The sequence below is a fragment of the Vulpes lagopus genome, chromosome 8 (genome assembly GCF_018345385.1).
Source record: "Vulpes lagopus strain Blue_001 chromosome 8, ASM1834538v1, whole genome shotgun sequence".
Taxonomy (NCBI): Eukaryota; Metazoa; Chordata; class Mammalia; order Carnivora; family Canidae; genus Vulpes; species Vulpes lagopus.
This window is the reverse complement of record NC_054831.1, coordinates 131,015,429-131,039,348: the sequence shown is the minus strand read 5'-3', so window position 1 is coordinate 131,039,348 and position 23,920 is coordinate 131,015,429. Positions and strand designations below refer to the sequence as shown.

The window sequence follows — 23,920 nt, the reverse complement described above, 5'->3', positions numbered from 1 at the left end:
GTTGGGCAGTCAGGCCCTCAGCAGGGATCTCTGTGGGCAGGCCACTGAGGAGAGCAGCCCAAGGGGGCCTCCTTCCAGCCCCGCAAGGCTTTTAGGGTAGACACACCTCGGGATATTAGAGCTCCTGGGTAAAGCCAGCCATCTTCGGGGCCCAGTCGGCTGCTCCAAGCCGTTCACTGCCCCAGGTCGGCCTGAGGGGGTAGCGTGCCCTCCTGTGCCTCTGGTTCCTTCTTCACCGTCCCTTCCATAGAAGACAGGCCCCTTGGTCCCTGGGGGGCTTAAGGCCCCAGCTTGCAGGGGGCCCCCAGGATGTGGGCTCCACCTGGCCCTTGGTTCTTGGGACAGGCCTCACCCCTGCTGTGTTGTGCTCCTGCAGCAATGGGATCCTCTACCAGTATCCTGACCGCACCGATGTCACCCCTCTGCTCTCGGTGAACATGGGGTGAGTGTCCTGGCAATGGGGGCTGGGCGGTGTGGGGACTCCGGCTGAGCCTGGAGCCCAGGGCTCCTGTCCCCCTGGCTTGAGCTGCCAAGGGCCTCTTGTCATCCTGCCCCACTCAGCCGCACCCCATCCAGCAGCCCTGACTGGTACCCAGGGGTCTGCGGAGCTCTCAGGGCCACAGGACCCCAAGCCAGGGGAGCAGGGGCAGCTTCCTGTCAGGGAAGCAAGAGGAACTCCTTGCCGGGAAAGGATCTGGCCCGGCAGGGGCGGCGGTTGCTGCCCTGGCAGCTCCTGACCTGCTGGAAGATTCACGTTTGGAGGAAAACCCCAGGCCCATAGAGGGAACTTGGATGAACGCGCCCCGATTCTGAGAGGTCCGGAGCTAAGAGCCCACCTCAGCCCTCTCCTGGCCATGCTGGGATAGCTAGAAGGATCTGGCAGTTCTGTAGACAGATGTTGTTACGCAGCAAGGGCGGGTCTGGCCGGCAGCTCCAAGCCTCTCCCGAGAGCCCAAGGGGTCTGTGCCCCCCCCCCCGGGGCCGCGGGTGCAGGACGCTCGTGTCGCATGCCTCAAGCCACCCCCCCTTGCTTCCCTTTCACCCCTTGTCCTCTGGCCCAGGGGGGAGCAGTGCGGTGGCTGTCGGAGGGCCAACACCACGGATCGGCCCCACGCCTTCCAGGTCATCCTCGCCGACCGGCCGTGCCTGGAGCTGAGCGCCGAGAGCGAGGCTGACATGGCCGACTGGATGCAGCACCTGTGCCAGGCTGTGTCCAAAGGGGTGAGCGCCTCCGGCCTGCACCGTTTCCGGCCTCCCGACCCGATCAGGATCCCCGGGGTCCCTTCCCTAAACCCACAAGCTCAGGGGCAGCCTGCGAGTGGACCCGAGAGCTCAGGGCCACCTGTGGCCTGGACGCTCGGGCACCCCCCAACCCCACCTCCACTTCTGAGGTGGACGGAGCCCAGCTGACCTCTGGAGGGAGGGGCCAAGGGGCGGGCTGGGCCCCCGGAGTGGGGAGTTCTGGTTCCGGCCAGCCCGGGAGAGCTCCAGCTCGCCTCTCCCCTCCCCTCTGCCAATGCCCTCCAGGTCATCCCCCAGGGGGTAACTCCCAGCCCCTGCATCCCCTGCTGCCTAGTGATCACCGATGACCGCCTCTTCACGTGCCACGAGGACTGCCAGACTAGCTTCTTCCGCTCCTTGGGCACAGCCAAGCTGGCCGACATCAGCGCCGTCTCCACCGGCCCTGGCAAGGAGTACTGTGTCTTGGTGAGCTGGGCGGGGGCGATGGAAGCAGGCCCTGCAGGAGGAGGGCGGCCCCTGCTCACCTGGGGACCCGCTCTCCCCAGGACTTTTCCCAGGACAGCCAGCAGCCTCTCCTACCCTGGGTCATCTACTTGAGCTGCACATCTGAACTGGACCGGTTCCTGTCTGCGCTGGGCTCTGGGTGGAAAACCATCTACCAGGTACCTAGCTGCCCAGCGCCCTGAGGAGTGAGTGGGGCCACTCCCCGGGAAAGGAACCCTGCTGGGACAGAGGAGGACTTGGGGCCTAGGGACAGCACTGTACCAACAGCTCCAGGACAGACTCCAACTTGTAGGACAGAAAGGGCAACACTCGGGGTGCCTGGGGGGCTCAGTCATTGAGCATCTGCCTTCAGCTCAGGTCATGACCCCGGGGTCCTGGGATCGAGCCCTGCATGGGGCTCTGTGCTCAGCAGGGAGTCTGCTTCTCCCTCTGCCCTTCCCCCTGCGTGTGCTCTCCTGCTTTCTCTCCCTCACATAAATAAGATCTTAAAAAAAAAAAAAAAAAGCAAGACTCCCCCTCCCCCGACCAGGGCATCTGAGGCCACAGCTGATAGTAGAACCTAGGAAACGCCGGTCCTGCCCTTGGTCCCTGGTGCGGAGGGCCTCCGGGGTCCCCACGGCAGCCCTCACGGGCCCCCTCCATGTCCCCCAGGTGGACCTCCCCCACAAGCCCATCCAGGAAACCTCCAACAAGAAGTTCGAGGACGCCTTGAGCCTCATCCACAGCGCCTGGCAGCAGAGCGACAGCCTCTGCCGCGGCAGGGCCTCCCGGGACCCCTGGTGCTGAGGTGGCGCTGGCTGGTGTCCGTGGCCAAGAAACGCAGGCCGAGCAGCACCCGCCGTCATGGTCTGTCATCGTGCCGCTCGGGGCCAGGCTTCCACCCCTGTTCCATAGCCCGTTCCCGCCCTGGGGGACAGAACCACCAACCGGGGCTTGAGACAGGGTCCCTCTCCTTCCAGGGATGCAGGATGGGTGCTCCACACTCTTGGGCGTCCCGCCCGGCCAGTGGTGACTGGAGAGCGCTGGGGCAGAGGGTCTGAGCCCTATGGGCTCTGCATACGCGCGGCATATACAGATGCATGTGCATCTCTTCGGGATGGCAGCGGAGTAACATCCACTCTGAGGGGAGCAGAAGGACCGGGGGGCAGGAGTCCCTCTTCCTCTCCTGGGTCAGGGGTCTGGGCCGAGGCCCGGCCACCCTTGTTCACGCTGGAACACTCAGCTGGCTGTGCAGGGAAGCCGGACACTAGGCTGTCAGTGCATGTCCCCTCCTCACTAACTATCCCCAGGCACACTGCCGCCTGCCCGGCCAGGGCCTACAGCTGGGGGGGTTCAGGGCCAGGCGGCCCCTCCCTGGCTGCCCAGAGGCCCTGCATGTCCACGGCCCCTGCCTCTCCCCAAACCGCAGTGCCAGGAGGACCCTTGAGGACCCAGGAGTCAGGCTGCTTCTGCTGGGAGAGAAGGGAGGGTGGGGGGCTTGGAGAGGAGCAGAGCCCAGCGGCCCGGGGTCCCCGTGCGTGCCTCCTGACCACCCCCTTGCTTGGCTGGAGCCGGGCCCTCTGGGGGAAGGGGTCAGATGGTCTGGGTTTTGTTTTTTAAAATAAAATAGACATGTTATATTGCCAAGACTTGTCACTGGCCCTTTGTGACCAGCACGGAGGTGGGGGATGCCCGGCCCCCCTCTAAAGCCCCTCGGCCATTCATGCCATGATTTTCTTCCAGCCGCTGCTCTGCCGCCATGGGAGGCCCAGTCATCCACTGCCCCCGTGCCGCTCTCTGGAGCTCAGGCCATGAGGCTTCTTGGCCTGACCTGACCTTTGCTCTCCTTCCTACTTCCTGCCGTGGCCAGTGAGGGGAAGCTACCCCTCTAGTCCCAGGGCAAGTGTCCGTGGCCAGCCTCGCCAGCTCTCGGGGTGGGTGCCGGGCATTTGGGAGAAACCCAAGAGAGTCCACACTGTCCCCAGACCTCTTGTTGAGCTGCTGCCCTGGGGGCCCGCCGGAGGGTGCCAAGCTTACCAGGCCCAGGTTGGGGAGGGGGTTGCTGGGAGGCCCTCTGGCACTCTGCACTGCCACCGCCAGGCCCTCACACCTGGGAGGGTGGGTGTGGAGGCTGTAGAGTTGGGGTTCCCGGCAGGGTGGCTCTGCCTCGGGTTCTCACTGGAGCGGGAATGACCCAGGGTGTGCATGGCAGGGGAGAGATGCCCTGGGGACAGAGGCCAAGGTGGGCAGGGTGGTGCTGGCCCTCAGCCTGAGCAGCCTGGACCCTTCTGGCAAAGAGCCACTCCCATACCCCGGCCTCTCCTCCAGGAACAGCCCAGAAGGGGCCCCCACCAGGAGGAGGGGCAGGTGCTCATGGGGCGAGTGACCAAAGCCGCAGACCACTCCTTGAGACACATGGCCCAGGGGCCCTGAAGACTTGGGAGGCAGATCTGGGAGAAAGGAGCCAGATGTGGGGGTGGGGGGCAGGGGCCGTGGGCCACTTTTTAGTGGGTGAAGCCCTGTGCTAGGCACGCTCTGCCCACATCCCTAATCCTCCAAAACACCTCGAAGTAGGTATTAAGATCCTTATATTACAAATAGACTGAAGCTAAGAGAGAGGAAGTGACTCGCCCAGGGTCACATTCAGAATCAGCTCCACAGGGTCGAGAAGCCCTTTGCCACCTCTGCTCTTCCTGACAGCGGGACCATAGGCGTGGGAGCCAGACTGGAAGACGGAGGCTGGCCACGGGGAGCCACGGGGACGGTGCGGGGTGGTTGTGGGCAGTTGCCGCGTGGCCTGGGCGCTGAGCTGCAGCAGGATCCGCCCAAACAGAGGTGGGGCAGGGCCACCAGCCCTTTGCCCCAAGGCCAGAGGGAGGTCTGGAGGGCACAACAGCAGGAGGTGTCTCAGCTGATTGGCACCTTCTCCCTGCCCCCAATCTCCCTCCTGCTCCAGGTGACCTTTTCCCCAGATCCCAGGATCCAGGCACAGCCCTGCTGGGAGGTGTGGACAACTCGGACAGCTGGGGTTGGTCCGAGCCAGCAGGGGCGTGTCCCAGGCTCTGCCAACCCTAGTGGCTCAGCAGAGAGGGGGGACTCCTGAGACAGACCGGGGCCACCAACGACGATCCGCCTGGGACCTCCGCCCTCCAGACATGGCCCCAGGCCCCCTAGATCCCCAGCCCCTGTGACCGTGCAGGGGTGCAGGCAGCCTGAGCGCCACCACCCCAGGGCTGTGCCCATGTCCCTGACCCAGGCACAGCCGGCCTCGGGAAGAGAGGCCAGGGAGACGGTCGCCCCAGCTGTGGACCTGGTGCTGGGCGCCTCCGCCTGTTGCCTGGCCTGCGTCTTCACCAACCCCCTAGAGGTGGTGAAGACGAGGCTGCAGCTGCAGGGGGAGCTACAGGCCCGCGGCACGTACCCACGGCCCTACAGGGGCTTTGTGACCTCGGTGGTGGCTGTGGTCCGCGCCGATGGGCTGTGTGGCCTGCAGAAGGGGCTGGCCGCCGGCCTCCTCTACCAGGGCCTCATGAACGGTGTCCGCTTCTACTGCTACAGCCTGGCATGCCAGGCTGGCCTCACCCAGCAGCCTGGTGGCACCGTGGTCGCGGGCGCCGTGGCTGGGGCACTGGGAGCCTTCGTGGGGAGCCCTGCTTACTTGGTGAGTGCCTTGTCTCCATCCTCCACCGCCCCGTGACCCAGCTCCTTCGGCCGGCGGCTCTGGAGCCTTCCAGACTAGCCCTGGTGCCGGGTGGAGTGGGCCAGGCTGGACGGGGCTGCTCCCAGGACAGCCCTGCTCCGTGGTTGGAATCTGCCCCTTGGCCCAAAGCACCAGAGTCTTGCCTGGATGCTCGTTCTCCTGGGTCCCTGCCCCGCTCGGGCCTGAGCCACGGGAGGGCGCAGAGGGTGGCGGGACTCGCGCTGGCTCAAACCCAGCGTGGTCACTTGTCTCCCCGTGTGGCCTAGCAGGTTAAGAATAAGCGAGGCCCCCGCGTCCAAGGCTGCATGCTGGATGCTGAATAGTCCTTATCCCACTTAGTCCAGAGAACAGCTTGTCGAGCGGAGCAGACGGGCTGGGAGAAGGTTTGGTGACTTGCCCCAGGTTACACGGAGACGCAGACCCCGAGCCTCACCCCAGCCCTATTCCACACGCTCCCTAAGCTGTGGGTGTGGGCTCGTGGGGGTCTGGATGTCGAGGCACAGCTCATCCAGTCCCCCTGTCACATCTGGTCTTACAGATCAAAACACAGCTGCAGGCCCAGACCGTGGCCGCGATGGCCGTGGGCCACCAACATCATCACCAGGTAGGAACCGGGGCCTGCAGAGCTCCCTGGGCTGGATGGGCCCTGAGGGGGCAGGGGCTGCCTGGTGACCCAGTGCCTTCTCCCCACAGAGTGTTCTGGGTGCCTTGGAGACCATCTGGCGGCAGCAGGGCCTGGCAGGGCTGTGGCGGGGCGTGGGGGGAGCTGTGCCCAGAGTCATGGTCGGCTCAGCCGCCCAGCTGGCCACCTTTGCCTCTGCCAAGGCCTGGGTGCAGGAGCAACAGGTGAGGAGGACCATCTGCCTGCTTTCTCCCTGTCTGGGCCCTTGTCACGCCCTGGCATCTCCCCAGCTGGACCCCCACCTAGGGAAGCCCAGGGGGAGGTGACAGCCAGGGCCCCTGAAGAAAGCCGAGGACCCTGGCTCTGCCCTCGTGCCCAGCGGGTGTGTGGGGCTAGCAGTGAGCCCTAACGCTGCGAAGGAGCTGGGGTGGGCGAATGGCTGGAGGCACCTGGCCTGCTCCCTTTCCCCAGCTCTCCGGGCCCCCAAGTGCTGGGAGGGTGCCGGGAGGACAGCTGCAGGGGTCAGAGCCTGCACCATCCCCGCAGTGGCTCCCGGAAGACAGCTGGCTGGTAGCCTTGGCTGGAGGCATGATCAGCAGCGTCGCTGTGGCTGCAGTCATGACCCCCTTTGACGTGGTCAGCACAAGGCTCTACAATCAGCCTGTGGATGGAACCGGCAGGGTGAGCAGGGGGGGTGCAGTGGGAGGTGGGGGCATGGGGAGCTGGAGGGCACCCCCGGGCAGAGGCAGAGCAAGCAGAGGGGGTGCAGTGGGAGGGGTGGGAGTGTGGGGAGCTGGAGGGCACCTCAGGGCAGGAGCAGAGTGAGCAGGGGTGGTACAGTGGGGGCTGCGGGGACGTGGGGAGCTGGAGGGCACCCCCAGGGCAGGGGCAGAGCGAGCAGAGGAAGGTACGGCGGGGATGGGGAGTGGCATGGGGAGCTGGAGGGCACCTCCCCGCATGCATGTGCACACACACACACACACACACAGCCAGAGACACACGGACATGTGACACACATGCAAACACACTGACCTGGCTTGTTTGCTGGGCACCTGTGTCCCACACATGGGCTAATAAGCATTTTCCCAGCTGGATTTCTTTCTCTCCTCACAACCACCTTCATTTTCCTGATGAGGAAACTGAAGTGACGTCAGAGAGACCCGGTGCCGTGCCTGAGGTCACCTGGCTGATAAGCACAGGAGCCCGAGTGGGGATCCAGGCCTGACCCCACGGCCTCACAGACACACAGGCCATCATGTACACCAGGGCAGGTTGGGCTCAACACAAAGGCGCCCTCCAAAGGCTGAGTCAGGGACGAAACCCACCCGTGTGCCACTAGCCAAGCTCGGGGCCCCACCCCGGGCATGGGGCCGCGGCCTGGAGGAGGAAGTCCCTTCTTAAATTTCACAGCCTTAAGGGCCACCTTTCTGTAATTTGCTCAGTTTGGGGAGAGTGTCTCTGCTGATGTGCCACAGAATCCCCTGCACACAGACACCCCCAGCTGTGACCCCTGTGGTGACCTCCACCCTGTGTCTGTCCACAGGGCCAGCTGTACAGTGGCCTTGCCGACTGCCTGGTGAAGATCTGGCGGCAGGAGGGCCCCCTGGCGCTCTACAAGGGTCTGGGCCCGGCCTACCTGCGCCTGGGCCCCCACACCATCCTCAGCATGCTCTTCTGGGACGAGCTCCGGAAACTGGCTATGCGGGGCCAGCACCAGGGCACCTAGGCCGCATCCCTCATGTCCCTGTCCTGACACAGCCCGGGGCCTGGCAGGAAGCCACGGCCCACACCAGCTGGGAATGGCCGTCTCAGAGCAGACCACGGGTCCAAGGTCAACCGAGACCCATGGCCCACCCAGGGCCAGGGCATCTGCTCTGGCTCACCAGCCACTCTGTTCTCCAGCAAGTTCTCTTCCTTGTCTGTACTAGGTTAGCTTATCCCAGAGCCTTACCCATTATCATAATAACTGCTCCAGGGCATGGCCACCACCACGAGTGGGTCACCCACATGCATCAGCTTGCTTAGTCCTCTGAGACTGTGAAATCCTCTTCTACCCGAGGCTCAGCAAAGTGAAGCGCTTTGACCAAAGCCACACCGCTTGGAAGTGGCGGAACCAGGACTGGAACTTAGCTCTGCCCAGCCCGGACTGGTGCCCCTGGCCAGAGCCAGGACCGTGGGGGCCGGAGCGCCCCCGAGGGTCACTGTACAGGTGGGGAGGCCCTAGGATGCACCGGGAGGCCATCGTGTCACATCTGCGTTAGCGAGCTCGGGCTGCCATGAGAAGCGCCCCAGACCAGGAGGCTCACACAACAGCCGCGGTCTCACAGCCGAGAGGCCGCAAGTCCAAGGTCGAGGGGTCAGCAGGGTTGGCTTCTCCTGTCCTCTTCTCCCTGGGTCCTCGCGGGGTCTTCCTGCTGTGCCCGTCCATGTCCTAATAGGACAGCAGTCACGTTGGGTTAGCACCCACCCTAATATCCTCATCTTAACCTAATCACCTCTTCTGAGACCTCACCTCCAAGTACAGTCACACCCTGGGGGTTAGAACATCCGAATGCGGGCCGGGGAAGGGGGGTGTGGGTAGGGGGGGACATCATTCGGCCTGTAACATCAGCTGCTCCTGCGGGCCCCCTAGACGCCCTGCACTGCGGGCACTTGCACAGATCCTCAGGCCAGTTCTGAAAGGGAGCCCTTGCTGTGCCCATTCTTCAGATGAGGAGGCTGAGGCCTGGGGCCCGGGAAATGACCTGCCTCCGGTCAGTGGCAGAGCCGGGTGTCCTCAGCCCGGGTCCTTTCCCCCAGCTGCAGCCACACTCCCCCCAGGGAGCATGTTGAGAGGCCCAGGCCGCCGACCTTGGGCTTCGGGACACCGAGTCCCTGGAGGGGATGGGGCGGGTCCGGGGTCAGCAGCCCGCCCACCGCTGTTCCAAGGGGCGCCCCTGCCACACACTCCAAACCAATAAAGTTTTCTATTTTGTTCACTTCACGACTCCCTTCTGTGGGCAGCGTCAGGCTCCCTCACCCCGGAACTGCAGCGCTGGGCCCCTGGGCCCTCTCTCCTCGGTGGGGGGGGGCAGGGGGGGGAGGACTGCAGGGACGTGGGCCAGCGCCACACCCGGCGGCGCCACCTGGAGGACAGAGGATGGCAAGGCCGCAGCCGGGGGAGGGGGAGGAGGCCCAGCTGGGTCCCACCGCAGGCAGGCGGCGGAGAGGGCCCGGCCTCCAGACCTCAGGCTGCGGGGCAGAGCCCAGCTGCAGGGCTGCGGCGGGGGCTTCCGGAGGGCATCCCTATGAGCAGGGACAGAGGCCCCCCTCATGCTGCCCAAATGTGGAGCCCCCAGAACGCTGAGCCCCGGAAGGCGCGGCCCCCGCCTCCCCTCCCCGCTGGACTTCTGACCCGCCTCGCCCCTCCCCTCCGCGCTGACACCTTTGCCCCAGCGAGAGGCCTCCAGCGCCGCAGGCTGGGGCTGATCCACGCCATGGCCGTGTTCTCCCTGCCCTCCCTCCCCTCCTGGCTCCCCGGCCTCGCCTCCCCACAGTGGGGCTCCGGCCTCCTGGACCCCATCCTGCAGGGTGAGCGCCGCCTCCCGCCCCTCGCGCCCCGCCCCGTCGGGCAGCTCCGGGCAGGGCCCCCCCCTCGGCCGTGGGCCCCCCAGCACCCCTAACCCGGCCCCCTCGCCACCCCCCTGCCCCTCAGGCCTCATCGGGGCCTGCGGAGTCTCGGTCCTCAACAGCCTCCTGAGGGTCTACTTCTTTGTGAGCTGTGCCAGGTGAGCGTCTGCCCACCCCGCCCTCGGGCCCCACAGAGCTTCCCGGCCCGCGGGTGGGCCTGCCCCCGCCCACGCCCCTGTGCCCCTGTGCCCCACAGCAACCCCCGGCGGCGGCTGGAGAGGCAGCAGCTGCGGGCCCGGTGGGCTTTGCTGGACACGGTGCGCCTGGCCGGCCTGGCCCTGATCCTGACGGTCCTGGGGGCCCGGGTGGCCGCCCTCGTGGTGCTCGAGTTCTCCCTCCGGGCTGTGTCCACGCTGCTCTCCCTGCGCAAGGTAAGAGGCCCCGAGCGGGCAGGTGAGCCACTGCACGGCCGGGGCCCTAGTTTGCACCCTGGAGCTCAGGAAGCGGGGCCCAGCTGGAGCACCCCGTCTCCTGGCCACCCCCGCTGTAAGCCGGAGCCTGCAGAGTGCATGCTGCCCCCTGGGGTTGGGGGGCCTGCAGCCCCCGGCCGAGAAGACAGTGGTGGCAGCTCCTGGCTATCCGGCCTCCCACGGACCACGCTGTGCCAGACACTGTGGGGGTGTCACCTCGAGCATCCTCACAGCCCTAGGGGGTAAAGCTCTGCTGTGATCTCCACAGATGGGGAGACTAAGGCTCAGGGACGGTGCGCGGCTTGTCCCGGGACAACGGGCAAGAAGTAGAGTCAGGCTTTGAACCCAGGGCGGGAAGGCTCTGAGCCACCAACTCTCAGCAAGCGCTCGGGGCCCAAGTACCCATCGGGGTGGAAAGTGAGCAGGAGGATGGTCCCAGCAGGCCTTGACCCGAAGGCGGCAGTCCTTAGAGCATGACTGCAAGCTTCCGGCCGCCTCCAGCCCCCACAGAGTGGTCTGCGTACCTCCCCGGCTCCCTCGTGGCCCCCGCCCCGCCCCGTCCCCCGGTGGGCGAGAGGCAGCCTGAGCGCCCACCACCGAGACCCCCCTTGGGCTCCCTCCCGCCCAGGGCTCCGAGAAGGAGAGGCTGCAGCTGTTCCTGCTGTGCCAGTACTCGCTGGGCTGTGCGCTGAGCTGCGGCCTGAGCTTCCTGCAGGAGGGCGCCCCCCACCGCACCCTAAACCTGCTGCTGGGCCTCTGGCTGGCTGCACTGCTTAGCTCAGGCGCCCGGCGCCTCTGCCGCCACGTGGACCAGCTCTACGAGCTGCACAGCAGCCAGAACTACTGCGGGGTCTGCCTGGGTCTGCTGGCGGGCGCCCACCGCCTCCCTCCGCTGCTGACCCGCGCCCTGGCCGTGGCCTTCGCTGTGGGTGACCTGGCGGCCGTGGCCCTCATCAACCAGGACTTCCCCACCACCTCGGACGCCGTGCGCTTCTGGACGCCGCTGGTCATCTGCTATGCCCTGCTGGTCATCTACATGCAGGGTAAGGGCCACGGGGGCGCCGGGCAGCAGCTGGCCCACCTGGCGCTCGCATCCCGCCGTCTGACCCGGGCTCGGCGCCGTGCTAGGTTCTGGGGAGGCCAACAAGCGAAGGCCCAGTCTAGTGACGGAAGCGACACGGGGCAGCTCGGAGGGGCTGTAGCGTGCAGTGGGAGCCCTGAGGAGATAGAGCTTGAACTGGGTTTTTGTTTTTTAAGATTTATTTATTTATTTATTTATTCATGAGAATACACAGAGAGGAGAGAGAGAGAGAGAGGCAGACCCACAGGCAGAGGGGAAGCAGGCTCCATGCAGGGAGACTGATGTGGGACTCGATCCCAGGTCTCCAGGATCACACCCTGGGCTAATGGCGGCGCTAAACTGCTGAGCCACCCGGGCTGCCCCTTGAACTGGGTTTTTGAAGGATAAGTAGGACTCCCCCTGGGAGAAGTGTGTGTCTGTGGGGAAAAGAGATCCTGGCAGAGAGAACCCTACATGCCGGAGCCCAGAGGTGAGAGAAGGCATGGCACCGTCAAACAACTGAAAAAAGTTGAGTGTGGGATGAGGCTGGCCAGCTTCACGGGGCCTGATGGAGAGCCCTCATCAGCCAGTCTGGCCGTCGGATGAGAAGCCCCGACAGGGTTTTCAGCAGGGCAGGGTGACCTGGTCAGATGTGAGGTGTAGGAAGAGCCACCTGGCTGCAGGGGGCAGATGGCATAGAAGTGGCAGGAAAGGGAAGGGCAGTCAGGCAGAGAGCAGCAGGTGCCAAGGCCCTGAGGTGGAAGTGAGCTCGGCGTGCTTGATGAACAAGAAGAAAACCTGGGTGGCCGGGGGTTAATAAGGAACGGGAGCAAGTCAGAGGTGAGATGAGGTTGGAGCGGGCATGGTTCACATCAGGCAGGACCTCACAGGCGAGGTGAGGAGTTTATGGAGTTTACTCCGAATGCAGTGGAAAGTCCTGGGAAGAATGTAAGCAAAGGAACGATTTCATCTCGTTGATGTGTTTAGAAGGTCACCAGCTGCTGAGTAGACATGGAATAGACTCGTGACCTACAAGGTCAAGAACAGAAGCCAGGAGCTGGGACTGGGCAGGGAGTGGGGACATGGGCTCAGATGGGGATCTACTTGGTGGAGAGAGTCTCCAGGGTTTCCTGATGGATCGGATGTGGGAGCACAGTCGGGAGACTCCTGCCACTTGGAGCTGGTGTGCTCCCCCCCACCCCCACTGCAGGCAGAGCACAGGCAGCCTGGGAGTGAGCATGCCGCCAGGGAGGCAGGTGCTCAGAGAGTGGAGATGGAGGGGGCGGTGCAAGGGGAGGGGAGGGTGGGCGGGGGGGGGCTGGGCGGCCCAGGCCCTGAGGCCCTGACCCAGCTGGACCTCAGGCCGGGGCCCCAGGCATGATGGCAGGCAGGTGGTGACAAGCACCCCGCCCCCCAGAGGAGCAGAGGCAGCAGTCTGGCCTGCAGGGCCAGGTCCAGACTTTGCTGGTGCGCATGGGTGGCCTCTTCGTGCTGCTGCTGACCGTGGGCAGCTGGCTGGACCTCCTGGGAATCCTCCTGTCCCTGCTTGGCGAGCTCTGGTGCCTGGCCAGCATCCACACTCTGCTGGACCTCTGCCAGATACAGGTGGGCGCTCCATCCCGCGCGTCCCCCAAACACTGAGCCCTGGCTCCAGGCCACCCGAGGAGCCTCGACAGGCCCGAGTTTAAGAAGAGCAGGGGTGGGGGCAGAAGGAGCTGAAATCCCCTCTCCCTCCGGCATTAACCTTGGACCCTCAGAGGTCCTGCATGGGAGGAGGGGTCTGGGTAACCGGAGGCCTGAAGTCCCCAGCAGAGGACGGGGAGACTGAGAGGTGTCCTCCATCCTTCCCTCAGGATTCTCCATCCCAGAGGCCTTCGGTGTCAGCTCCAAGGCATCCTCAGTCCCAGCCCTCAGCACGTGCCCAGCCCCGGGGGACAGCCCCCTCCTGACCTGCCGTAGCAAAGACTCAAATTCTGTCTCAGGCCCACCCGGGCTCATCCAGAGGCCTGGACCCCAGGACACTGCCCCGAAGCAGGGGGGCAGACTGGCCCCCACCTGGGGGCTCCGTGGAGGGAGGGGAGGGTTTGGGGCTGGGCCCTCTAAAGGGGGGACAGGTGGAGGCCACTGGGTGAAGCCCTATGTTTCTCAGCCCCCTCGGACCCGCCTTCCCTGGGAGACTATTGCGTTCTCTGGATGGCCCCCCTTCACCGCCCCCTCCACAAACAGTAATAAAGATGATTTTTTTCAATCTGCGCTTAGAATCATGAACACACAGAGGGAAAGAGGCCGTCCTGGGGCCACACAGCCCTTCTGGCTGGGGCAGGGTCCCCTGGGGTGTAGGTCAGTATTGAGGTGGCTGAGGAAGCGACAGGGACGCAGCGGCGTGGACTCGTGGTCTATAGAGCAGCCACTCAGTTGTGGGTGGATGGTGTCTGTGTCCTATCCCATCCTAGGCTAAGACCGTGGGGATCCTTGCCACCTCAGCCTCGCTCCTCTGGGAGGCCACAGGGCATCTGGGAAGAGGCTGGGTACCAGCTCTGCCTACTTGCTGTGTGCCCTTAGGTGGGTCGCTGCCACTCTCTGAGCCAGTCCAAAGGAATATTGCCACGTGTAGGGTGCTGACCACGTACCAAGCACTTTTATGATCTCATTTTGTTCTGACATCAGCCCAAGACACAGATACTGTTATCCCTTTTTACAGATTCAGAAACAAGCTCAGGGGCCCCTGGGGGGCTCAGTGGGTGAACGTCTGCCTTCAGCTCAGGGCATGACCCCAGGGTCCTGGGATCGAATCCTGCATCGAGCTCCCTGCAGGGAACCTGCTTCTCCTTCTGCCTGTGTCTCTGCCTCCCTCCCTGGGTTTCTCATGAATAAATAAATTAGAAATCTTTAAAAAAAAGGAAGAAAAAGAAAGAAGAAAGAAAGAAAGAAAGAAAAGAAAGAAGAAAGAAAGAAAGAAAAGAAAAGAGAAAGAAAGAGAGAAAAGAGAAAGAAAGAGAGAAAAGAGAAAGAAAGAGAGAGAGAAAGAAAAGAAAGAAAGAAAGAAAGAAAGAAAGAAGGAAAAAGAAAAAAGAAAGAAAGAAAAGAGAAAGAAAGAAAGAAAAGAGAAAGAAAAAAAGAGAAGAAAGAAAGAAAGAAAGAAAGAAAGAAAGAAAGAAAGAAAGAAAGAAAGAAAGAAAGAAAGAAGAAAGAAAGAAAAGAGAAAGAAAGAAAGAGAGAAAGAAAGAGAGAGAGAAAGAAAGAAAGAAAGAAAGAAAGAAAGAAGAGAGAAAAGCTCAGAGAGGTTATGGAACTTGCTCAAGGTCACAGAGCTAGTTAGTGGCAAAGTCAAGATTTGAATCCAGGTGGGCTGAACCCCAGAGCTCAAGTGCTTTGCATGCTTCCTGCTACCCTCTTCTTGTTAAGCACTGGGGCCAGGGAAGCCAGCAGAGGTGCACATAAAACAACAAGATGAGTCCATTCCTGGAAGGTTCTGGAATGTGGTTCCAGCCACCTTATGAGAGGCTCCATCACAGCCATGTTTGCCTGGCCCTGGCACCCAGCCCATAGGGATTGAGAGCCCTTTCCGAGGAGGGGCCCCACAGGCAAAGAAGACTCCCGGCCAGGGGCTTCCAGGGGGTTGCCAGGGTCAGGTTGTTCGGCAGTGGCAGAGGATGCACCAGGGGGAAGGGAGGCAAGAAGGCCCTTGGAGGATTCCAGGTTCCGGTGAGCCTTGCTTCTGAGCAAAGGCCACCGTGGTCACCCAAAAGCGACTGCTTCCAGACAGTCTGGTGTGGGATTCTCTGCTCCCCACCCTGGGGCACACCTGGCACACAGGGACAGGCTGGTTCCAGCTCATTCCTCCACAAAGGGCCACACAACTGACAGCTGGAGCCCAGCCTCTGAGCCCTTGCTCTCCGGGCTCTACCCCCAGGAGGGCCCCTCAGCTCCAAAGTAGCTGAGGTGGGGGAAATGCCTGTGGCTGCCCCCTCCCCCAAACCAGCCCCCCTCCGCCTGGGAATGTGCTCAGCTCCCTCTGGGCAGGAAACTTGCCCCAGCCTGGGAGGAAATGGCTCAGTGATTGGGCACACAGCCAGCCCTTACCAGACCCAGACTGGGCACCGGGTTCCGACTCGGGCCTGATGTTTTTGCTGGAAGGTTCCCGGGCCCCCTGGCCCCCAGTACAGTCTGGGACCTGGTGGGGACAGGGCTGGGAGGGGATTGGATTTGGCGGTCCTTTCCTTTTTACGGACAGAAGGACTGTTTCCAAACAAAAATTGGGGCCATGTGAGTTGGAATAGGATTCTCTTCTTATCTATTAAGTTATTTTTGTGAGAAGTCTGACAAGGGTCTGAAAATTAGATCACTCTAAGTGAGGCGTTTAGCAAACCTCCACACCAAACAAAGAAAAACAGGCCTGAAGTCCAAAGAGCAGAGGAAATCCAGGAGGTATGGTCTGGAAGGGGGTATGAAGCCAGGACTTGTTGTTCCGCAGAGACCGTGAGAACCTGAATCCTGGGCCTGGACCAGCATCCTTGTGAAGAGGCGGGACCCCAGGGCCCCTAGTGTCAGCTAAGAGGGGACGGTAACCTCCAGGGCAGCCTCCTCCCTCCTGAGCCCCCTACTTCTGGCTCTTCTGAGCTATGGGATGGTCCTTTCGGGCATCTGCATACCTTCCCCTATCCGCTCGTTCACGTACCTACTGATCATCTGCGTGGGGCCGGGCTCTGGGCTGGAAAAGATGCACAAGCAGCAAGTGTCCTGCAAAGAAACAGAGCTGGGTGAGAGGCCAGAGTGGCAGGAGGTTGGGGCGAGTGGGCTGGGGAGAGTGTGTGTGTCAGCCACGGCTGCGTAACAGGTGGCCCCCAAAGCTCGCAGCTTAAACAACAGACCTTCATCATCTCACTCTTTTTTGAGAGAGAGAGAGCGCGTGCTTGAGTGGGGGTAGGGGGAAGGTTGGGGGCAGGGAGGGTGGCAGAGAGGGAGAATTTTTTTTTAAGATTTTATTTATTCATGAGAGAGGAGAGAGAGAGAGAGGCAGAGACATAGGCAGAGGGAGAAGTGGGCTCCATGCAGGGAGCTCGACGTAGGACTCGATTCCAGGATCTCGGGGTCACGCCCTGAGCCAAAGGCCGACGCTCAATCCCTGAGCCACCTGGGCGTCCCAGGAGAGAGAGAATCTCGAGCAGGCTCCACATCCAGCTGGAGCCCAACACGGGCTTGATCTCATGACCCTGAGATCATTCACCGGAACCGAAATCAAGAGTCAGATGCTCAACCGACTGAACGTCGCAGGGGTCCCCACTGTCTTTTTCCGTGGGTCGGGTCCCACAGCCTGGAAGGGTCCTCTGGCTCAGGTTCTCCTCACAGACACAGACAAGGCGCCGGCCAAGGCTCTGGTCATCCTAAGGCTTGGCTGGGGAGGATCCGCCTCCGAGCTCACTCACATGGTGGTCGGCGGGATTCAGTGCCTTGTGGGCTACTGGGACCGAGAGCCTCGGGTCGTCTCTGCCTGTGGGCTGTGGGGTCTCCTCGCCACGTGCGCCTCTCCGCGGACGGCTGACGTGGCAGCTGGCCTCCCTCAGAGCCAGCCAGTGAGGGAGAGAGGAAGAGAGAAGACAGCAGGACGGAAGCCACAGGCCTCTTGTAGCCGCGTGTTAAACGCAGCACCCGTTGCTCTTGCTGCGCTCTGTTGGTTAGAAGCAGGCGTCCGAGCCTCGGCCCACCCTTGAGAGGAAGGGCCTTACACAAGACACGGCGCAAGGTGAGGAGCCTTGGAGGCCACCTTTGAAGCTGCCTCCCACGGAGGCCTCCTCTGAATGGGCCGAGGGAACAAGCCAAGCACGAAGCTGAGGGAAGAATACCCCGGCTGAGGGAACAGCACGGGCAAAGGCCCTGAGGTGGCCACGAGCTGAGAATATTGTAGAAACAGCAGGAAATGCAGCGTGGCCGGAGCATCAGAGAGGATGGAGTGGCAGGAATGAGGTTTGCAGGACGCCTGGGGGGCTCAGCAGTTGAGCATCTGCCTTCAGCCCGGGGTGTGATCCCGGGGTCCTGGGATCGAGTCCCTCATCGGGCTCCCCGCGTGGAGCCTGCTTCTCCCTCTGCCTGTGTCTCTGTCTCTCTCTGTGTCTCTCATGAATAAATAAATAAAATCTTTAAAAAAAAAAAAAAGGAGTGAGGTTGTGGAGGTGGGCAGGGACCAGATCGCCCAGGGCCCCGGTGAGGGTCAGGACGGCAGCCAGCGGAGTGCGCACAAGGGAGCGGCACAATGTGACTTCTGCTTTCAAAGGATTCTTCTTGCTGCTTGTGGAACAGACAGTGCAGAAACAGAAAACCAGCTTGGAAGCATTGGAATTAGCCCCATGAGATGATGATGACTTGGGAATAGTAACCCAGGGCTTGGACCAAGACGGTAGCCAAGGAAGTAGCCCCAAGTGGCTGGACTGGATTGGATGCGGGGATATGGACGCGTCGTGAAGAGCTCCTAGGGCTTCCTGACCAGTTAGAGGTGGGTTTGAGAGAACGAGAAGAATCCGGGACTCTGGATTAGCTTTTTGGCTGGAAGAACCGGGTGAACGAGGTGGGAAGCATGTGGGCAGAGCAGGGCCGCCTCCCGCAGGGCCGGTCAACGTCGACGGGAAGGCAAGGCCCGGGGTTACGAGGCGTGTGATGCGGTCTGGGGCCAGGAGGGGCTCGGTGGGGGCCCTGCTCTCGCCAGACGGTCTGGCCATCAGAGTGGAGATGCGTGGTCAAGGAGTAAGAGCAGGGCCAGTCCAATTTTAGGGGCCCCTTTAGAGGAGAAACAATACACGATTTGTACCAAAGTGAGTAGTAGTGGGGCGGCTGGGGGCTCAGTCGCTCAGCGTCTGACTTCGGCTCAGGTCATGATCCCGGGGTCCTGGGATCAAGCCCTGCGTCAGGCTCCCCGCGGAGCCTGCGTCGCCCTCTCCCTCTGCCTGCCGCTCCCCCTGCTTGTGCTCTCTCTCTATCAAACAAATAAATAAGATCTTAGAAAAATATATAAAGTGAATAGTGATCGAACGATAAGAAAAGCATAATAAATTGCTGGAGGCCTCGAGACTTGGGTTCTTTCTTCTGACGTCTCCCTGGGCAGGGTGCCAGGAGCATTTAATGGAGAATGCTTGCTGGGTGTGACCCGGCTGCCCCCCAGCAACCCTCACGGGTGCCCCTATGAGTAAGAGGCCTACACACTCACAGTAAACCCACCTTGGCTAAGAGAGGAGTGGGGAGGCCAGCTGGGGGTCAGGAGGGGGTCTCAGGGATGGGGGGTGCTGAGACAGATGAAGCCAAGGGTGGAGGGCCCCTGGCAGGGATGGGGGCTCAAGTGGGAGGAATGGGATCAGTGAGGTGTTTGAACCGGGGCTCAGCCTTGGCAAGTGGCCGAGGGCTTAGGGCAGCCTCAGGGACCTCAGGGACTGGACCAACACCAGGATTTCCCCCTCTCTGCCCAAGAAAGGGCTCTGACCTGCAAGGCCAGGGTCAGGGAGGGGCCTTCCCAGCCCGCTGAGCCTCAAGCCCCCTCCATGCCCACCCCTCACTCCAGAGCCCGTGCTTTTTGGCTAAGTGCAGGCAAACCGTGGGAACCAACCAGCCCAGACAGTGTCAGTTCCCTCGGGGGGGGGGGGGGCACCCTCCACCAGTACCAGGAGGGGATTAAGACCCAGACAATGTTGTCACAGCCAGGTCTGGGAGGCTAGGCCCTGTGTGGCCCCAGGGACAGAGGCTTGGGGCTTGAGAGGAGGGGAATTTATGTGGCTATAATGTGGTCCAGTCTGCTCCCTGTTGATTTTCATTTTATTTTATTTTATTTTTAAAGATTTTATTTATTCATGAGAGACACAGAGAGGGAGAGAGAGAGGCAGAGACACAGGCAGAGGGAGAAGCAGGCTCCCTTCGGGGAGCCCGATGTGGGACTCGATCGCGGGACTCCAGGATCATGACCAGAGCGGAAGGCAGACGCTCAACTACCGAGCCACCCAGGTTCCCCTTATTCTTTTTTTTAAAGATTTTTTAAAAAGAGCCAAAGGTCAGGGCGTGATCCCAGAGTTCTAGGATCGAGTCCCACATTGGGCTCCCCACAGGGAGCCTGCTTCTCCTGCCTATGTCTCTGCCTCTCTCTCTGTCTCTTATGAATAAATAAATAAAACCTTTTAAAGAAAAGATTTTATTTATTTGAGCACACGAACGAGAGAGCGAGAGATCGGAGGGACAGGAAGAAGCAGACTTGCCACTGAGCAGGGGGCTGGATATGGGACTCGATCCTAGGACCCTGGGATCATGACCTGAGCCAGAGGCAGATGCTTCACCGACTGAGCCACCCAGGCACCACATCCCCCTTGTTATTTGTGGATTTTTTTCCTTTCATTTCTTTTTTTATTTTTTTAAAGATTTTATTGATTTATTCAGAAGAGACACAGAGAGAGGCAGAGACCCAGGCAGAGGGAGAAGCAGGCTCCCCACGGGGAGCCTGATGTGGGACTCGATCCCAGGCAGGATCATGCCCTGAGCTGAAGGCAGATGCTCAATCACTGAGCCCCCCAACGTTCCGCCCCCTTGGTTTTCGTTTTGTTTGCCCCCTTGGGTTTCCACTGTCTCCCTACACACCTGCCCGTCGGTACGTTTGCCTGGATCAGGCCGCCTGAGGTTTTTGTTTTTTTTAATTTTTATTTATTTATGATTATGATAGTCACACAGAGAGAGAGAGACAGAGAGAGGCAGAGACACAGGCAGAGGGAGAAGCAGGCTCCATGCACCGGACGCCCGACGTGGGATTCGATCCCGGGTCTCCAGGATCGCGCCCCGGGCCAAAGGCAGGCGCCAAACCGCTGCGCCACCCAGGGATCCCCAGGCCGCCTGAGTTTAAATGGAGCTCATGTGCTAGCCTTGTGACCCTGAGCAAGTCACCCTGTCTGCGGACGGCACAGGGCGGGCAGGAGGGCACCCAGAGGCCCACTGAGGCTCAGGCCCCCCACCCCTCCACGGGAACTCGGCCTCAGCCGCGCCCTCTGAGGTGAAGGGTGGGCGACCCCGTCCAAGGCCAGGGATGGGAGGCGGCACCAGTTCAGGCCGATGCTGAACCACCTAGAGGAGGAGGGGAGTGAAGGGCTCCGGCCTCCCCCATCAGGCCCCCTGACTAATCCCGGATCGACAGCTGAGCACAGGGCATCCGGGGGGCTCAGCGGTTTAGCGCCGCCTTCAGCCCAGGGCGTGATCCTGGGGTCCCGGGATCGAGTCCCACGTCGTCCGGCTCCCTGCATGGAGCCTGCTTCTCCCTCTGCCTGTGTCTCTGCCCCTCTCTCTCCCTCTCTGTGTCTCTCATGAATAAATAAAATCTTGAGAAAGAAAGAAATCTGAGCACATCTGCATTTCACATCCAAATTGGAGCAGGTCTGACTCCAAAGCCCAAGCCCTTTACAGCTCACTGCCCATCACTCCCTCTCACATGATTTGCATATGCAGCTACTTAACCCCCCCCCCCCCCAGTCCAACTGGTGCATTTGGTAGGAATTACTGCGTCCATACGATGCGCTAAACTGCATGCTGGAGACCCAGAGAGTGATGGGACACGGCCTTGCTCCCAGTCTCATGGGGAAAGCGTAGTGGTGCAACTGAGCAGCCTTGGGATGTAACCACGGGATGGACATGACCCCTAAGCCTGCCTGGAGGAATCAGGACAGGCTTCTCAAAAGTGGGGACAGGGATGCAGAGTTTGCCAGGAGGAGGAGATGATCCAGGCCCATGGGGTCTCACCAGTCTTCACCATGACTCTGCTTTAAGCAACAGAAACACCATTTTAACCTGTTGAACACAAGACAAGAAAAAAGAGAATGCATTAGCTCCAGAGGGAAGACTTCAGGCATGGCTGGATCCAGCAGCTCAAGTGATGAGATCAGTTACCTCTCCTCTTTCTCATCTCTGTTCCCCTGCCCTCTGTGTTGGTCCAAGTGCTTGTAAAAATGGTGCCAAGCTTGCATCCTGGCAGCCTGGCAAAACGGTGTCTCTTTCTAAATGGTTCCAGCCAGGCACTGAGAGTGGGGAGTGGGGTTCCTCAAACAGAAATTGGATGCTGTTACAGAATCCGGGAAAGTGATGCTGGCTGACTGGAACCAGGATGTCCCTTGGATTCTCGGGTAGAACCAAGCACTTTAGGGCGGCCCAGGTGGCTCAGCAGTTTAGCACGGCCTTCAGCCCAGGGCCTGATCCTGGGGTCCTGGGATCAAGTCCCACATTGGGCTCCCTGCATGGAGCCTGCTTCTCCCTCTGCCTGTGTCTCTGCCTCTCTCTCTCTCTCTCTCTCTCTGTCTCTCATTAATAAATAAAATCTTAAAAAAAAAAAAAAGAAGAAGAAGAAAAGAAGAACCAAGCACTTTGTTCCTCTCACGGTGATATCCGCGGACCTCTGTCCTCTACCGCCAGGGAAAGGAAAGGAACTCATCTCTGACCACCTGCCAGCACCGGGCATATTTACCCACATTCATCCATCAGATCCTCACAGTGAAACCATGGTTTTCACCTGGGCTACCCCCAGGTTATAAGAGTAAACCGAGGCCCACAGAGAAGTGATTGGCCCCAGGTAACTGGCTGACAAGTGGCGGAGCTGGAATCACCCACAGATGCTGGTTTCACTCATATCTGCTTGGGCGGGGTGGGGGGCACTCTCTGGACCCCGACACCCCCTGCCCAGCCCCACACCCAGTAGGTGCTCAGGAAGTAAGTGCTGAACTGATCTGACTCCCAGCAGGCAGAGCAGGGGATGCAGGAAGGAACAGGGGCAGAGCCAGGACCGGGAGGCCCAGGGGGGCTTCTGGGGCTGTTGGCCAAGAAGTGGACCCCCTGCCCCGACCCGGATGTGTGACTTCATGCAGCTGTACATCTGCCTCCCATCCCCCACCCTGGGGCTGACAGTTCTGACCTGGCAGATGCTTCCCTTCCTCAAGGCCTCTGGGCTGGTGGGGGCTGTGGCTCCGGAAACCTTGACCCTGTTCCGGGCTCTCACTGCCCAGCGTGTGGACTGTGAACAGCGAGCTCTGGAGACCAGGCAAGGTTGACGTGAGAACAGCCATCGGTGGGCACTGACGATGGGCCCGGCCCTGGGGTGGCCTTCTAGTGCCTCCGTCCCCACAGTTCTGCACAGGGAACCATTCACGATCCCATTTGAGGGTATCTGGTCCAGCTCCCCTATGGGTTTTTGTTTCGTTTTGTTTTGTTTTTTGAAAGGTTTTTTTTTTTAAGTAATCTCTACCTGCAATGTGGGGCTCGAACCCACGACCCTGAGATCAACAGTTGCCTGCTCTACTGACTGAACCAGCCTGGCACCCCTCCCCTCTGTTACAGGTGAGGAAACAGAGCCTTAGAGAGGGAAGGAGCTTGTCCGAGGTCACCGCCAGCACCAGAATGCTGGGAATTAAGCCCAAGGCTGACCCCCAAGCCCATGTATTCCCACGGCCTCCCGTCCCTGGACCGCCCTCCCCTGTTCTTCTCACGGCTGGCTCCTCCTCATCTCAGCTTGAACGGCACCCGTCCCCCGGAGAGGCCTTCCCTGCGCTCACCCACACACTCCTTCCTGGCACATGTCCCCATGTAGTATGGTCACTGGTAGTAACTGTCCTGTTAATCTGTGTTACATGTTGCTCCTTCCCCCCCACCCCCGCCCCGGAAGTTCCTTGAGGACAAGGATGGATTGTGTCTGACTGGATTCCCTTGGGCTCCTTGACTCGTTTCAGCACGTAGGGACGGGGCAACAGAGGCCAGCTGAGGACAAAGGTCGAGCCCGGGGCTGCACACTGACAAATCCTTGAAACAGGCAGAGGGACCTTCCTCTAGGGACTCAGCTGCCTTGAGGTTCAGACTTTGCTAAGGGCAAGAGGCAACCTTAGCCCGACCCCCAGGATCCTGTGAGTCTACTTTACCATATAAAAATTCCTTTAGAAATTTCCTTTATCGGGATCCCTGGGTGGCGCAGCGGTTTAGTGCCTGCCTTTGGCCCAGGGCGCGATCCTGGAGACCCGGGATCGAATCCCACGTCAGGCTCCCGGTGCATGGAGCCTGCTTCTCCCTCTACCTGTGTCTCTGCCTCTCTCTCTCTATCATAAATAAATAAAAATTAAAAAAAAAAAGAAAGAAATTTCCTTTATCTCTAAGCCCCCCAAGATCCATGTTGGCGGTCATCCCCCAGCACATGACCCAGCGATACACATCTGAAGGGTCCCATGACTCAGGTTTTATTAGCCGGTAATAAGTGACCTCTCCCCAACAATAGCCCCCTCAAGGTCCTGGAAACCTTGCTTCCCAAATTCCTTAGAGAGGACAGTATCCCTAAACCCCTCCCAATCAGCCACCCCTCACGGGCCCTGGGGTAGCAGCTCTTCCTGCCCCCGGGGCCTGTCCCTGTACTTTAATAAAACCACCATTTTGCACCACAGACGTCTCAAGAATTCTTTCTTGGTCATCGGCTCCAGACCTCACCCCACCAAGCCTCACCTATATCCCAAAACTTCATCATAGAGTAGGTGCCCGCCCGACGTCTGCTGCCCCAAGCCCTCTTCCCGGGCGGTAGGTGCCACGCTCCCCTCAGACTGGACGGCGGCCAACGTCCACACTGCCCCGGGTCTATCCCCCAAACTCTCTCCTACCCCTTCCCTGCCAGCCCCACCGGGGGTCTCAGCTGCCACAGCCCTAATAAAAGATTGAGCCCCCTTGCTCGGTGCTTGCCAGAGGCCGGCCCAGGGATG

The 23,920-nt window shown here is 60.9% G+C and overlaps 3 protein-coding genes across 4 annotated transcripts in view; all 3 read left to right on the top strand.

Annotated features, from left to right (window-relative positions):
- The window catches only part of PLEKHM2 (pleckstrin homology and RUN domain containing M2), a 37,937-nt gene extending 34,565 nt beyond the window's left edge, over window positions 1–3,372 (top strand). The window contains exons 16-20 of the mRNA XM_041766977.1: window positions 377–442; window positions 1,062–1,221; window positions 1,528–1,707; window positions 1,788–1,904; window positions 2,398–3,372. Of these exons, the coding sequence (XP_041622911.1) occupies window positions 377–442; window positions 1,062–1,221; window positions 1,528–1,707; window positions 1,788–1,904; window positions 2,398–2,532 (658 nt within the window). The 3' untranslated portion in view covers window positions 2,533–3,372. The remainder of the gene's footprint in view (window positions 1–376; window positions 443–1,061; window positions 1,222–1,527; window positions 1,708–1,787; window positions 1,905–2,397) is intronic.
- Window positions 3,373–3,518: 146 nt separating this feature from the next.
- Window positions 3,519–9,025, top strand: SLC25A34 (solute carrier family 25 member 34). The gene is made up of 5 exons (XM_041766983.1): window positions 3,519–5,386; window positions 5,964–6,029; window positions 6,119–6,271; window positions 6,594–6,728; window positions 7,591–9,025. Exons 1-5 carry the CDS (start codon window positions 4,967–4,969, stop codon window positions 7,771–7,773), a joined length of 957 nt encoding a protein of 318 aa, XP_041622917.1. The 5' UTR covers window positions 3,519–4,966; the 3' UTR covers window positions 7,774–9,025.
- Window positions 9,026–9,137: 112 nt separating this feature from the next.
- On the top strand, window positions 9,138–23,101 carry TMEM82 (transmembrane protein 82). 2 transcript variants are annotated; one of them, XM_041766978.1, is made up of 6 exons: window positions 9,138–9,617; window positions 9,742–9,814; window positions 9,913–10,087; window positions 10,755–11,169; window positions 12,604–12,791; window positions 22,524–23,101. In XM_041766978.1, the coding sequence occupies exons 1-6, from the start codon at window positions 9,335–9,337 to the stop codon at window positions 22,854–22,856; spliced, it is 1,467 nt and encodes a 488-aa protein (XP_041622912.1). In that variant the 5' UTR covers window positions 9,138–9,334; the 3' UTR covers window positions 22,857–23,101. The 2 variants fall into 2 exon arrangements, with proteins under 2 accessions (XP_041622912.1, XP_041622913.1); XM_041766979.1 differs by lacking the exon at window positions 22,524–23,101 and adding an exon at window positions 13,040–13,434 and having other exon boundaries at window positions 9,140–9,617.
- The last annotated feature ends 819 nt before the right edge of the window (window positions 23,102–23,920 follow it).